This window comes from Dipodomys ordii, unplaced genomic scaffold, assembly GCF_000151885.1.
Source record: "Dipodomys ordii isolate 6190 unplaced genomic scaffold, Dord_2.0 Scaffold85, whole genome shotgun sequence".
Taxonomy (NCBI): Eukaryota; Metazoa; Chordata; class Mammalia; order Rodentia; family Heteromyidae; genus Dipodomys; species Dipodomys ordii.
In genome coordinates, this window is record NW_012267301.1 from 6,242,360 (window position 1) to 6,258,970 (window position 16,611).

The window sequence follows — 16,611 nt, forward strand, 5'->3', positions numbered from 1 at the left end:
AATCCGTATGACATCCTTTCTCCGCAAAACAGTCTTGGAGAAGCTTCCCATTGTACTTAAAACCCCAGTTATTTACCATGGTCTAGAAGAGCCCATTCCATTTCTATTCCCGGACTCCCTCCTTGGTACCTATCATACCACCCTTCCCTAATTCATCCTACTTCCGCCCAACTAATCACTTTTCTGTTCCTAGTAAGCCACGTCTTCCAAGTCCTTGCTCCTGCTGATCCTTCCTTCTGGAATCCTCTGCCCCCAGCATTCATACAGCTACTACAAACCATTACTCAGGCCTTGGTCCAATGTCATCTCCTTGGATGACTCTCCCTCAACTCCCAAGTAGCCACTCATAGCTATATTCTTGCTATTTTGTCCATAGAAGTGGGTTCTTTACACAATATAGTTTCCCTGAGTAACATTGTAAAGTCTAGGAGAGCAAGACCTTCCCTTGTGCATTCCTGTATTCTGGTGTGTGGCACCTGTGCATATGGAAGGCTGATTGCCTGCGGCAGGTTTTCAGGAGTAGTTATCATCCAGTAGTCAATTGTAATGACATCAAAGCTGCAAATCCGACTTTAAGAGAATAACACTCTGAATGTCCTGATGTCAAACAGATCTCACTAATGCCTCCAATGTATAAAAGATGATTTCTCCTATGTAATCCAATATTGATGACCCCCATAGCTAGTATCACCATGCAATGGGTAACTCAGAGCCTTGGGCCTCTTCCTTCTCACAGCTGTCCCAGGTTCACTTGCTTATCTATATGGGGAGGTTATAAAAGACCTCTCAGGAGAGATTCCATGAGCCAGCCTCTAGAATAGGATTCCACTGGCTAGATGTCAATCATATAACCACCTCTACAGCCACCTCTACCTGCAAGGTAGACTTGGGAAATATATTCTAGCTGTGTGCCCTAAGAAGGTATCACAGTGACACCCAGGGTACCCAAAGGTGTTTTAAGCCATACATCTCTCATCAAGCACTGCCACTTAGGAGATCTCTTTAGAGACACCAAGAATTAACCATGAAGACCATGAGCAGCATCTTTTGTTGGTCATAGAGCAGACATGCCACATTATCTGGACCTGGGAGAACCTGCCTACAGCGCTTTCTGGCACTGCAGCTGCTAATAGAATAAGTGTGGGTGGTGGTTCCCTTTCGTTTTTCCCATCCATTCCAAGAGCCAGAAATCTGCTTGGGCTCAGCCAGCTGTCACTTGGAGCTTCTGCTCTCCCAGTCTAGGTGGCATATTTTTTGAATCTTGCCTCTAGGCCTTCAAAAGGGAGGAAAGTTTCTTAAGCATTTGGGGAGACAGATGCCTTGGGGAGAATGCAAAAGGGAAATATTAAGAGTGCAGTTTAGGTTATATGCTGGAAATGGGTGACAGCCTGCCAGATGCCAGCATACAAATGAGACCCTACCATTCACCCTTAAAGCAGCCGTATGTAAAACAATCATCGTCTTCACGATGGTGATGATAACTGATGTCTATATAGCTCTTTCAACCACACCGCCTTCAGCACCAAAGACAGTACAAACTGGGACCCCTTTGCTTGTTGTCATTGAAGTGTAGCCACCTCTGGGGGGTAGAAGCCAGCCATTTCTCCAGTCCGCCTCAAGAAAAAAGAAGTACTGGCTATCTGGTGTGTCTTAAATTATGTGTTGTTTAGCAACTGTTTTGTGATCGCTTTTATCTACCAAAAAAGCAGAAGAAACATGACTCAGGATAGAACAACGTGAGACCACACTTTCCCACCACCCCTCTCCCCCAGCAAAACATGGTACCTGCACCACTGGGTGATGGACAAGTTTCTTCTAAGCAATATGTGGGCTTTTTTTTTTACCATAATTAGATATTTATAATAGTGTTGGGAAGTACAACCATATCAGACCTGTGAACTCAAAGAAAATGAAGTACATATTGAAATCAACAGGGCATGTGGAAAGTATTACACCAGTAACCAGACACATGGTCTGGAGGTATGGCAAGAAGGAAGCCATGGCTCCCGAACCCTAGCATTTAGTGCACAGCATCAGTGTGGAGAACAGAGGCTCTGTGGTCCAATCAGCTTACAGTTCTCACCCAGTACTACCAATCTCTGGCTGGGCTAGTTTTTATGTTTCTTAATTTACTCCCTGTGCTATTTCTCCATTTCATCATCAGTAGAAGAGGACTATCAAAGGTGATGGTGGCCAGGCATCAGTGGCTCACACCTGTAATCCTAGCTACTCAGAAGCTGAGATCTGAGGATCACAGTTCAAAGCCAGCCCAGCCAGGAAAGTTTGTGAGAGTCTTATCTCCAATTAACCACAAGAAAACTGAAGTGGCACTGTGGCTCAAAGTGGTAGAGCATTAGCCTTGAGCTAAAAGAGCTCAGGGTTAGCACTCAGACCCTGAGTTCAAGGCTTCACTTCTGGCTTTTTGTTGGTTAATTGGAGATAAGAGTCTCACAGATTTGTCTGCCTTGGCTGACTTTGAATCAAGATCTTCAGATCTCAGCCTTCTGAGTAGCTAGGATTACAGGTGTGAGCCACCAGCAACCAGCTGTATTGAACTGGCAATTTTTATGGTAGCATTCTGAGCAGCTTAGCCTATGTGTGTAGCAAAGGCTGACACTGTAACTTTTAGGTGCTCTCCCAATCATGCCCAGGGTTTCAAGCCAGTTCTGTGTTTCACGTGGCATCAAGGGGCTCTATGTCCATCCCTCAGATTGAGCATAGCAGTTGGCAAATATTCCATGGGTATTTACACTTGGGATTTGGTGAAGCTCTTCAGAGATGAATGCTCCTTGGAGTCCTTTTTCCAAGACCTCCGGGGCCTTATCAAATCACCTGTCCTTTCAGCTGACAAAACGTGGGTGCTTAATGCCCAAAGATTAAAATTAGACATTGAGAGAGAAAAAGAAAATCTCAAAATAATTCCTGTCCCCTAAAAGGGAATGCAATCCTAATGCTTCGCATTCAAAGCCAAGCTAGCACGATTTTCTACCCTCACAACTGGCAGGCTGACCGCGGGATATGAGAAGCCTCAGCTAGCTATGAACTGGAGTGGCAGTGCTCTGGGATCCACTGTGCAACTTGGCCAGTCTACCAGTCAGCCTGTTGAAAGGGATTCTCCTTGTCCTCCCTTCCTTGACTAACTTATGACGGCTTGAAGCAGGGCCAGCTTGCACAGTCAGCACCATCAGTAGCAAAAAACAACACCAGTAAGGATGTTCAAGACCCATACCACCAATGCATATAAGAGACCTGTGGGCTTATATCACAAAACAGGATGCAAAAAGAAAATTTATTTCACACAGGATTTTTTTTCTCAGTGCTTTTGATCATTAAAATCTTTATAAAAACCATTGATAGGGTTCTATTCATTTAAAGACAAGAAATTGAAACCTAGAGACAAGCTGACTTTCAGCTAAGCAACAACAAAATAAACACTGAGCCTACGTCATGTAAATCCATTTTGTTGTAGTAGTAATATCTAGCACAATATTATCCTGAACTTTACCCATCGAAATTCTCACCTGTCAATTCTCTCACAATACTAAAGCAGGAATAGTATATATTTTTTGTATTGGGGTTTGAACTCAGGGCCTCATATTTGCATAGGGCTGGTGCTCTACCACTTGAACCATGTGTCTAGTCCAGATTTTTGCTGGTCAATTGGAGATAGTATAACAAATATTTCTGCTCTAGTTGGCTTTAAGCCATGTTCCTCTGTACTTCTGTCTACAAAGTCATTAGTGTTTCAGATGAGAACCCACAGCACCCAGTGAAAACAACTATTTTTAAATGTTTTTATTGTGAAAATACTGTACAGAGGAGTCACAATCACATGAGCAAAGAAATGATCAAGGATTGTTGCCTCCTCCTTTGTTTTATTTTTCCCCTACCATCCCTTCCCTCCCACCTCCACAACTACACTCCTCCTCCCCTAAATTGTAAAGTTTGTTTTTCAACATAGCATCTTGTACATCTCATTGTTGCAGTGGGTCCACCTGTATCCCTACTTAAACAATTTGTTTTTCCCTTCCACTCCTCAAATTATACCAACATCAAATTCAGTGAAAACAGGGCTTATACCATGGGGGAGGGACATACAAAGCAACAAAAACCTGATGTGGTACCTAATAAATACTCTAGAAACAATAGCAAGAAAGAAAAAACCACTTGTGTCCTTATCGCTTAACATCATTTTATCTGACCTTTTCTACTTGTCTCAGACGTATACTAGTTATTGCAAATAAGGGAAACCATGGGACCTATGTTTCTTTGGGCCTGGCTTACTTCACTTAATATAATTGAAAACAACTATTTTTTAAAGTTATTATTTCTTTGCCTAATAATGTGTGTTCACTGTAAATATTTTAGAAAAAGGAAAGTGATCAATAATCTCACTACTGATTTTTACTGAATATGCATTGTGTTAATGTCATCATTTCAACAATGCTAGCTTATTCAATCACACAGAGTTAGAATAAGAGAAAAAGAAAAGAGGAGAGAGAGAGGAACAAAAGCCAAAAAAGAAAAGAAAGAATCAAACTCTTGATCTCCCCAGGAACCTTTCTCTATTCAGTTTAGGACACAAACACATACTACACAGACACACAGACTTCCCCTCTGTCTCTACTTTTTGTATTTGGTTGTTATCTCTGTCTAAGATGCTACATAGTCTATTTACTTACATCATTTGTTGACCAGAGTCCCCTCACATAAAGAATCTATAGGAACAGGGGGATAAAGGGTGTGCTTTGGTTACTGCTGCATTCCTTGCATCTGGAAGATTATTAGTCCATGCTTTGGGAGCATCTGTAGAGTACTAGAACAGATAGATGAAGTTAATGTAACCCCGCTAATAAGGGAAAACCTACATACTAACTTTAAAATTGAGTCTCCTTCGAAGATACAGCTGTATTTCCTTCCTTTAGCTTCTCTTAGTCAACCCATTTTTAAGTATTGCTATTATCAGACTATAGTATATATTTTGTGCCTAACTTTCATCACCTAAAATATCATAAACAAAAAGTTCTTTAAGCCATCCTAAAACACTACAACTGCATTCAAAGAAAGTGTGGAGATGGCACTAATTGAAAAGAAACATATTCATAGTCCTACCTTGATAAAGATATCAATAATATTTCATGTCCATCTTTTTTTAGCTCAACATTTTCCAAGTATAAGTTCAAAAATGAACTGTTAGAATTTTGAATCCAGTGGGTTTAATAGCCTTAGAACTTTCACTGCCAAAAAAAAAAAAATGAGTAAGCTCAGAACCAGTGGCTCACACCTATAATCCTGGCTATTCAGGAGGCTGAGTTCTGAGGCTCATGGTTTAGAGACAGCCAAGGCCAAGTCTATGAGACCTTTATCTCCAATTAACTAGCAAAAAGCCAGAAGTGCAGCTGTGACTCAAGTGGTGGTAGAATGCTAGCCTTGATCAAAAAAAGCTCAGGGATAGCACCCAGGCCCTGAATTCAAGCTCCAGGACTGGCACAAAAAAAAAAAAATTAATGAGATAAATAAAACTTAAGTACTTCCTAAATTAGTAAGTGCTTGAGTAAGTTGAAGTTGACTTTGTGTGTCAAGAGCTTGGATTGTCTACAGTTGGATTAGGTAGATGATTTTTATTTTCTGGTCCTAGGGCTTGAACTCAGGGCCTGGGCACTGTCTCTGAACTTCTTTATACTCAAGCTAGCACTCTACCACTTGAGCCACAGCACCACTTCCAGCTTTTTCTAAGTAGTTTATTAGAGATAAGAATCTCACAGACTTTCCTGCTGGGGCTGGCTTTGAACCACAATCCTCAGATCTCAGCCTCCTGAGTGGCTAGAGTTACAGGGGTGAGCCACTGGCTTAGGGAGATGATTTTTAAACAGCCTCACAGTCCCCTTACCTCCTGCCCTGATCTGTTCCCTTCCCTCAACCCACCACTGACATAATTCATGGTTCTGGCTTCTTATTTGTTTGAAGCAGATCCCTGCAGGGATGACCTCTCAGTGTCTTCAATTATTATTTTAAATGATGCCTGAGGCTAGTGCCTGGCACAGTAGTCCCTTCACCTTCCCACCTCTGGCTTCCAAGCCTGGGAGCTCAGCTGCCAAACTGCCAGTAACCCCTCCTGTCCTCCGAGAGGCCCCCAGAGTCCCAGCAGAGCTCCAGATTAACCCCTTTTGTTAGCAGAGGTAATTTGCCTGGGCTTAGCATTTATAAGAATGCCTTAAGCAGTTAGGGTCAGAGAGAACAGATCTGTCAAGCCCCAGGGTTAACTTAATAGCAATCTGTTGGGTGTCTAGATTGTATATTAGCTGGGGGTGGGGGGGAGGCGGTTAGGGCAGGGGAGGGAGTCAGTGTTATCTTTTGCTTTTGCACTTTAGTTCTTTGGGGCAATGGGAGAGTAGTTTCGATTGAGAGTTCTAAAGGATAAGGTAGAGAAAATTGACTGTCAAAAAGCATCTTCCATTTTCCAGATAATACAGGGAGGCATGCACTGCTCATCACCTTTTTCCATCCTTTCTAACCCACAGGGGAGACTGTATATGCTAAAATGCTTTTTAAAAAAAACAGCCTGAGGAAATGTCTTGGTTTTTTAGGAAATGCAGTGAACTTTTCTCCCTTCTTCCCTATATACCACTGACAACTAGACTCTCTCCTGCATGTTTCATGAACTCAGCAAGTCCTGTATTAGAAAACAAGTCAAGAAACCCCTCATCAGGCTTTTGTCCCAACTTCTAGCTCAAAAACAAAATCCATTCAGCTGGGTACCACTGGCTCATGCCTATAATCATAGCTACTCAGGAGGCTGAGCTCTAAGGAAAGTCCATGAGACTCTTTATTTCCAATTTACCAGGAAAATGTCAGAAGTGGAACTGAGGCTGGAGTGCCAGCCTTGAGTGGATAAAAACTAAGGGATAGCTCCTAGGCCCTGAATTCAAGCCCCTGCTTTGGCAAAAATGAAGAAAAAAGAAAAAAAAATACCTTTCTAGGACATAAAAATTCTGGTTGTAGAAAACATCACCGAAGTGATGGGTGAGTTAGGGCACAGACCCAAAGCACAGGAGACAAATTTCCCTCTTGGATTGGCCAGACCTCCCTCCTTTCACACTCAGAAAGATTGGTTCAGTGGGGCTGTACCTCTCAAGAGGAAAAAACAGTGGCACTGAGCAGAATCTATGAGCATCCCCTTACCCTCCCGGCCCCTGGAAAGTGTCCTTGATGCAGGCAATGTGCCTGCCACTTTGTTTTCACATGTTCTGACTGCAGGGCTTTATTTTTAGGTGGGGAAAAAATAGCTGTGGCTGTAGCACCTCCCCCTCCCACCCAGCAAAGATGTCTTCCAGTTCAGCTTGTTTTTCTGAGCTATCCTGGTAGAGGTTGAGAAAGCTGACACCAGATTTTCTTCCCCTATTTTGGGAAATGAGAAACCAGCTCGCTGGCACCCGTAGGACATCAAGACTTTGTGGAGGGTGATGAAATCTGACAATCGCTGAACACTTGAGTTCTGCATACCCCTCACTCCCCCCCCACACCCCATGCTGTGGCTGCAGAGCCCAAGGCCCAGATCAGCAGCTGGGAAGGACCACAGAGCCTCAGCCTGCAGACTCCTGAGCAGCCAGAAGTGCTCCTGGGTGTGTACTAACTACACTCTTGTTCGTAACTCTGACAGAAGTGAAGCTGGAAGGTGGTATTTTTGTGAATCCAAGAATCCACATGCCCTAGAGACCCAAGTCAGATTTGTATCTGGGTTTGTTAGGGAAGGTTGTACCAAGATGTAATGTTAGCTTGGTCTTAAAACTAATTTTAGAAAGAACCCAACAGGATAATTGAAGGGGAAGTAGGCACAGCCAAGTACAAAGCCATTGTTGTAACAAATTGCATGTTGGACTAGCTCTAGCAGGAGCATAGGTGATATTTTATAGGAGGTGGCTAGTAGAACTAAGAATATCAGTGTGTTTGTCCCCAACTCACATCTGAAGCAGGGATTGTGCTTAATGAAGAGCATCTGTAGGATAGTCGGTGACAATTATTGCTTATTGATTCAATGCATTGCTTTGCATAGACATTTGCATTTTAATTGTTACACATTTGTTTTCATGTAGATAATTAAATGTAACTTAGCTCATGATATTATGAACATTGGGTTCTTGCTTCGATGAGACTAAGTTGAGAAAAACAAAGCAAGCCAACCTAAAGATAATTTGAAGATAATCATATTAAGTTAAAAAAAAAAGGCTGCTGGGTGCAAAAGCTGAAGCCTGTAATCCTAACTACTTGGGAGATGGAAATGAGGTTTACAGTTCAAAGCCAGCTTGTGCATAAAAGTTCAAGGGACTCCATTTCAATCAATGGCTGAGCACAGATGCCCACCTTTTATCCCAGATTATAGAGGAAGCACAAAGGCTGGGTTTAGTGGCACAGGCCCATCATCCCCAAAGCACAAGTAGAAGGATTGCAGCCCAGGCTAACTTGGACATAAAACAAGACCTTCCCTTAAAAATAACCAATGCAAAAAGGGTTGGGGGTATGGCTCAAGTGGTAGAGCACCTGCCTAGCAGTTGTATGGCCATGAATTCAAAAATAAAGAAAAACCTACTCAGGACTACCGAGCTGAGGCTAAAATTACAAAGAGGGCCACTGTGGTCAAAGTTACTGTGGAAAACATCCACATCACAGAGTGTTATTCCTTTTAGAAAGGTGTTGGGTCCAAACTTCTGCCCCAGCCAGGTGGCTTGTAGGTTCTTGTTAGGGGTATGAAAGGATCCCTGCAGACTCGTTTCTTCATTGATGCCAGATACTTCACAGAGGGTATTCACCCCCACTGAATCACCTTCACAGACACAAAGCTAAGAGTTCCATTCTTATCTAAGGATGTGTCCTTAAAAAAAATAGATGTACAGACTTCTAACTCCTGTTTCCTGCATGGGGGGCAGGAAACAGCCTTTCTCCTTTTTCATCTCTCTCTACTTCATCTTGTTTACTAGAATAAATCCTTTCTAACATACACACACAAAAAATAGAGGTATAATCTTGATCAGAGAGGAAAATACTGAAGAAAAACATGATACAACTAAGAGCGTGTTAGCTTTATGGACGTACATTCCATTCGAGCCTAGGTCTCTCCAGCCACATGTAAGTGGCCTTGTTTCTGATACTTAAACTCCCACCAGACCATCAAAGAAAAATCACAGCTCGTGGAGACAAGAAGGCCTGTACATCCAATTCTGAATGGTTATGAAACAGCCCCAGGTTTTTGCACCAGGAGTGAAATCTAAATGTTGTCCCTCACCAGCCATCTGTTTTGAGGCAGGTTATTTTGTGAGTCCATTTCCACCTCCACAAATGGCTGTCAAGAAAGTATTGCTTATACAAATTGTCATGAGAAGTACAAGATACGCTTTGCCAGTGAATGCCCTATACTAAGTGCTCAATAAACAGTGGCAGCCATTGTTGTCACTATCACCATATTATTAAGCGAGGTCGTGGAGGTTTTCATGGAAAAGATTTGCCATCTGCTATAGAGATTGTTTGCCAGTCTAGGAGTCTAGGTGACATTCAAACAAAGTGAATCATTCGATTGGAATAGAACTAGTTCTTTACTATCAGGAAACAGGCAGCAAAAAGTATTTATAACATGCCTGGCACAAATTATGCCTGTCATCCTAGCTATTCAGGAAGCTAAGATCGGAGGATTGCAGTTCAAAGCCTGCCCAGGCAAGCAAGTCCATTGAAACTTTTACCCCCAATTAACCACTAAAAGGCCAGAAGTGAAACTGTGGTTCAAGTGGTAGTGTGCTGATCTTGAGCAAAAAAAAAAGCTCAAGGACAGCTCAGGGTTCAGGTCCTGGGTTCAAGAGCGAGTGCCAGCACACGCATACACTCACAGCAAGGCTTTGCAGGTTGGCCTATTTCATTTAGCATGACAGTGTGAGCAGATGACATTGATCTTGCATCGATGTCTTCTACAAGTCTGAAAGGCCTGAACCATGATAAGGAGTCAGGAGACCTGCGTTCCAATGCAACCTCTGACTACTCCGGAACTGTGGTCCATTAGGGTCCCTGAGCCTTATGTCTTTGAAACCAGAACCATTTTCCTGCAGTCAGGGTTGCCAAGAAGCCCATCCTGTATGTGTCCAAAGCTGCCCAGCTCCACTCCCTGCGTGGGTGCTTACCCTCCCCCCTGCCCATTCCTCCCATTCCCTCCTTGACTCGCCTGTGCCAGACATCGTGGACATCAAGCCGGCCAACATGGAGGAGCTCACAGAGGTGATCACGGCGGCAGAGTTTCACCCGCACCACTGCAACACCTTTGTGTACAGCAGCAGCAAAGGGACAATCCGACTGTGCGACATGCGGGCGTCGGCCCTGTGTGACAGGCACACCAAATGTGAGTTGCAGAAGCGGGGAGGGCTGGGAGAGGGACTGGACTCTGACACGTGGGAGGAGGGGGCCACCAGGCAGGGGTCGGGTCTCACTTGATACATGGTTAACCTGACTCAGAAGTGAGCTGGATGGTCAGCGTTTCCATAGAGACGAAACCCTCCTATTCCACTCCACACCACGCAAGTGCAGAGGTGAGGCCAGCGGGCAGGAGTTTAAACAATCACAATAGCCATCTTGTCAGTTACATGCTGAGATGTCACTCACGCTGTGGTAGGGAGGGGACAGTAGTCTTCAGGAACAGCCAGGGAGACTGTGAAAGGGGGGGCCTGGGCCGGAAGGCGGCATGGACCCCAGGAGAGACTATGGCCAGATCTTGGCAGCAGAGTGAACGGGATTTCAGGGGACAGAGGATTGTACAGCCAAGAAGAGCAACTGGGGGAGGAGCTTGTGACTCCTTAGAAAAACCTGGGCTTTGGGAACCAGCACCCTAAAAGTGGTTCTAGTGGGCATTAAAGCCCCCATGGGGGACTTAGCACAGTGCACAACCAGGCTCGTGGCACTCAGGTGGCCCTGGAGGTGTTGAGGGTGCTGAGCCAGCAGCGCAGGCTGAGGGCTAGCACCCAGTGCTGGCTGGAAGTGTGGAAGGCAGCCTCCATGCTGTGGGCAACTCCATGGTGTGCAGAAGGACAGGGTTATGTAGCATAGAGTTGTGAGCAAAATAGTGTGGCAGGCAGCAGTGCAGGGTTAGATGGCACGGAACTGCAGGTGTGGCTTTACACCCATGGAGCTAGGTGGGACCTTGATACAGGGTGAAACTGTGTGAGGTTACTTTGTGTGGGGCTGGGCTGGGGTGCAGATGCCCAGGGTCATGTACCATTGGGTAAGGCTATACCTCGTGCAGGTAAATAGGGGTTTCAAAGCATGTGTGCTGCTACACTGGGCTGGCATGGCATGTCCACCAAGTATGCAGGTATGTAGGGGTCACGCATCTGCAGGTGCATAAGGGTAATGAAGCATGTGGGTCTGGGGTGCAGCCATGTAGGACTATGTCATGTGCACCCACCAGAACGCTCAGGTATGGCGAAACTGTGGGTACCCCTCACCTGCAGATGCTGATCTGTACTCTAGTCTAGAGCGGAGTCAGAAATGAAATCCACCTCCCCTTCTAGTGTTGAGTTTCTATCCTGTGACGTGTGGATGACCTGAAGGCTCCACCCTGGTGGCTGTGAAGAGGGGAGGGACCTGATCTCACTCTCCTTTGCTTACTTCTGGGTGGCGAGGGGGGGCTAGGGAGGGGAGAGGGGAGGGTGGAGGGAGGGGAGGATGGGAGTGTGCACAGAGGAGCCGTGCAGTGGTGTGGTTCTCCCCTGCTTCCCCTTTTAGCTGTCATCCCCTTCCCACATCCTTCTTTCGCATCTTCTGTCTTATAGGAAGCAGGTAAGGTAATCTACACAGCCACCTCATGCATTGGTCCTCAGATTAGATGAGATCTGTGTGTTTAAAAATTCAGCTATTTTCTATTCCATTTTTTCCCATACTTAGCTTACAGTGGATCACCCATATTTCAAGTGTTCAAAAGCCAAGAATGGCTAGAGGTTAACCATATTAGGGCAAAGTTGGTACATTCTGTTATTGCAGAAAATTCTAGAGGGTTCTGCTGGCTGCAAGAGCACATGGACTGTTCTATCTTGTTCATATCTGCTTCTCCAGCACCCTTCCCACTGCCTGGCCCAGCCCAGGTGCTTCTGAAATACTGATGTTTTGCTAGAGTTGGTCTTTGAGCAGTATATTTACGTATGCTGACAAGGAGGAAACATTCGATGCAGAAGGATCAGTATATGCTGGTTTGCAGGGAGTGACTGTCCATATTCCCTAGGTCATATGGTTATGGATAACTCCACCCCCCCATTGCATTGTGGGGTCAATAGCAACCAAAATAATCAGGGATGTCAAGTGATCTAAACTGGTTTTTAGAGGAAGAGTTTGGGCCGAAGGAAGATGATGGAAGGTAAGTTCTGGCTGCCATAGTAAGGAGACTAAATGACTTGGCATGATACTGTAGCTTGCCACAGAGTTCTTTGGGGAAATGAGCCCACACTGTGCATCGTGGGTTTGCTAGCAGCAGCCCTGGCCTTGCCCACTGGATGCCCATAGCACAAGCCCAATGGTGACAGCAAAAAAACAAAAGTGTCCAGACATTGTGACCTATTCCATAGGAATGGTCTAGGCCCAGTCACCCCATATAGAAATCTACATAGGACCCGATCAAGTGAGGAATGGGATGAAAGGTTTCAGGCGATAGGTGCAGAATGAACAGAATTCTGAGGTTAATAATGAGTACCTGGAATCCTGAGAGAGAGAGAATGAGTCAGGCTCAGAGGAAAAGAGGAGGGTTGCGTTGCTGTGGTAGTTTGTGTGATGTCGGTGTGACATTGGTCCTTGAAGATGAGAGTCAGAATATATTCATCCATCCAGCCATCAAGTACCTACTTCATACCCATCACTGAGGATACTGTACTGAGGGGTTACAAATACATGAGTAAGGTAAGGAGTACATTTCCTATCAAGCACTGTTACCCCTTCCTTTGTTTTCCCCTACTATTCCTTCCCTCCCCATCCTTCTTACACATGTCCATGTCCAGCAATCCTAGGTCCAAGCCATAAGCCCCACTTGTCATGAAAGAATAGCACAAAGGCAATGCAGCCTCTCTGGTGCCCTGGGCAGGGCTTGTCAATCAGCCAGGGCAGACAGCACATGCCTAGCCCATTCCAGCCATCCAAGGGAGGTGCCAATCGTACCACCTAAGATTTTCACTTTGTGTGTGTGCATGCACACATGCGGATGTGCCAGTCCTAAAGCTTGACTTCCGTGTCAAGCTAGTCCCTGAGTGCTAGTACTAGTGCTCTACCACTTGAGCCATAGCTCCATGTCCAGCTTTTTTTTTAATGGTTAATTGGAAATAATCGTCTCACAGACTTTCCTACCCAGGCTGGCTTTGAACTTTGATCCTCAGATCTCAGCCTCCTGATTATCTAGGAGCCCTGTGTCCCCAGCACCCAGCCGTCTTTAACTTTTCCTTTTTCAACAAGCTTACCAAGGATTAGTAGGGATAAACAGGATAAAGTGGGGAGATATAAGACAAAGAGGAAGTTACTCAAAATGGTGGTTCTGGCCATATTTCAAGTCTTACATTTCTGTCTAAAGTTTTATTTGAATTCTGCAGAATATACCCATAAAATGTCTATTTTCGTTTTAATGATCTTCTAAAGCAATGTTCCCCAAAGATGTCACATCGTTCATATATCTTCCTATGCTTCATGGTACACCTCAAATCCTACCCAGCCCTCTTGGACCCCTAAGGATCTGTGCACAGATCTGAGCTTCAGAAGCTCATTTCCAGCTGTGTAAGGGTGATCTGAGTCACTCAGCTGAGATGAGAGGTGTTTGGAGTTTGGTATTACAAAAGATTTGTGCAGTGTAGTGTCAGAAAGCTTTACTTGAGCCTCAATATAAGAGACAACTCGTAACAGAATAGCCTGTGACTGTGGAGATCAGAAAAAACAGGGACAGATAAAGAGACATCTGTAGATGCATGTGTGTTACCAGTGATGTTACAGGACAGCTTTGTCCACACATAGAAATGGTGGGTATTGCTGAGTGTCAGGGACAGTGATCCATTCGGCTAACATCAGATGGCCAAAGCCTGACACGTAAGTAGATATTTAGTCAATAAATGAATTTATTCCCCCAAACTGGCACACATGGCATGCGGGAATGGCGGCACTGGGAGGCTGCAGCGGACAGTGAAGCAGCAGGGTTCAGTTGAGACATGTTGAGTGTGCGGTGACATTAGCGGCCCATGAATTGTGAAGGCAGGACCAGGCTGGAGGTCACTAACCCAGACATATGCCAGGGGAGGGCAAGGAGCCCCAGTGTCCTTCCAGCCCAGTGTGCCAGCTACTACATGTAAGGGAGACCCTGGTATTGGGGAACAAACTCACCAAGAAGCTTGATGGCTTTGGAACTCAGGATGATGGAAGGGGATGTCTTTAGGTTTTGGAGCAAGATCAATTTAGAACAGATGCTCTGGGAGTCAGGTGTAGTTAGCTCAGGTCCGTAATCCCAGTGATGCAGGAGACAGAAGTAAGTAAGAAGATTAGGATGCTGAGGGGCCCACCCAGGCAAGAAGTACTAGAGCCCATCTGAAAACTAATAAGCAACAAGGACTAGGGAGTGATTTGAGTGGTGCTTGCCTAGTACGCATGGTTTGGGACCAGAGCTCAGCCCTGATGCTCGGTGCCTGTGTGTTACCTAGCAAGTAGTTTAGCCTCTGAGCTCCAGGTTCCTCCTTTGAAAACGGAAGGATTAAGGGCAATGTCACAGGGCTGTCAGCCATGGAAGCCCCATCCCACCCTACTGGACACACAGAGTCAGTGCACAGTGATCACAGCTCTTCTTCCTGAGTCCCTCTGTTCCCAGCCTGCAGCTCAAAGTCGCTCAGATATGGGAGGTGCCATTCATTTTTCGTTTCATTTCTTAATATTCATTGAGCACATATATGACACATATAACAGGCACTCTGTTAGACTCTGGAACACCTTGATGAGCAAAAAGCAGATATAGTTTCCTCTCTGTTCGAACTTAGGTATTGGGATTCTCCAAACAAGACCAAGTTGTAAGGGGGGGGGGGTTAGAGTTAGGGTTTAGGGTATTACAAGAAATTGACCTAGATAGTGATTATGAAAGACATCAGGATGAAGGCCCAGGAGAGCCAACATTCCAGTCCAGGTCCAAGGGAGCCAAGCAAGTGCCCCAGCAGTAAGGCAGCCATGGAGAGAGGAAGTCCCTTCCACTCAGTAGGGCCAGCCTCTCTCTACTCAGGCCTTCAACTGATTGGATGAGGCCCAACTGCATGATGGAAGGCAGTGTACTGTACTCATTTCAACATTAAACTTGTCTAAAAATACCCATAGTGACCATCTGGCCAAATATCTGGTCACCCCATGACCCAGTCAAGTTAACCTATGAAATGATCACTTTGTAGAGAAAGACCTGCTAACTAGAGAATCACATAAAGCTATGCACCTATCATAAGTGATGTGAGACAGGCCTGTGGTGCTGCATGGGTGTGGAGGTGTGAGCAGGACCTCACAAGGCACTGACTGTTGATCTGAGATGTAAAGACCCAGAAGTAGGAAGAGGGAACATACACACACAAACACACACACACACACACACACACACACACACACGAACACAGGTGCGCATGCATGTGCACACAGACCCTCAGGGCCTGCTCCTCCCTCCAGCTTGAGCCCCATACAGCCCTGGGGGGAATCCCTAGAGTAGTCCAGGAGTTAGCAAGTGGCCTGCAGGGCTCTGCCCAGCCCTGCCCGCCCCCACACCCCGAAGCAGCAGCAGCAGCAGCAGCAGCTGAGATCTCCATTGCCAGCTATCAGCAGGCTAATCTAATTACGCAGCAGACAGAATTCGTTTTCCTGACTCGTCCAAAGTGCTGACCTTCTTGGGTGCAAAGCTTCTCTTTGTTGAGCTGTTCCTGCAGCCCCAGCTCCTGCCGGCTGGGAAAACAAGTTCAGTATGACCTCTCGCCTGACATTTCATATTGATTTTCTCCATGCTCCTCACACGCCAGCCTGCAGCAGAGTGCGGTGCAGCCGAGGTGGGCGCTGCCACCGAGACGGTTCATCAGAGTTCAAAATGAAAAGCAACATTGGCTTTGGGCGATGAGCTCCGAGGAGGGTATTTAATAACCGTCGGCATTTAATCAGAATGCAGACGAAGAGCGTGTGATCGGAGCTGCATATATTAATTTCCATATGTCCCTCGCGCTGCACGCTCAGCAGGGGCTGGGAGGGGCGATTCCTCCTCTCCGTTCTCATTTTTTTTTTCTGCTGCTCGGGGTGGTAGCGACAAGGGCTTTCTGTGGTGTGAGATGCCTGAAACAAGGGGGTGCTGAGGGCAGCAGGCTCAGCTCAGGGCTCAAGTCAAGAAACTAGCCAGCTATGGTGAACATGAACCCTGAAAAATGAAATAGGGCTTAAATCTGAATTCCTTTCCAGCCCCCCCCATCACCCCGCCTTGGCTTCGGCCCACCTATCTACCCTCAGCTCCCAGACACCTCGACACACTGGCCTGCTTGCTGGGCCTTCAGAACTCTTAGTTATTTCCTGCCTCGGGGCCTTTGCACAGGCTCTTCCTGTGCCAGGAAGGCTTTT

General features: G+C 45.7%; 1 protein-coding gene across 6 annotated transcripts in view; it reads left to right on the forward strand.

Annotated features, from left to right (window-relative positions):
- Positions 1-16,611, forward strand: part of Ppp2r2b (protein phosphatase 2, regulatory subunit B, beta) — a 473,748-nt gene that overhangs the window by 423,979 nt on the left and 33,158 nt on the right. For all 6 annotated transcript variants that reach the window (XM_013025506.1, XM_013025502.1, XM_013025507.1 and 3 more), the window contains one exon: positions 10,214-10,378. In XM_013025506.1, coding sequence (XP_012880960.1) covers positions 10,214-10,378 — 165 coding nt within the window. The remainder of the gene's footprint in view (positions 1-10,213; positions 10,379-16,611) is intronic.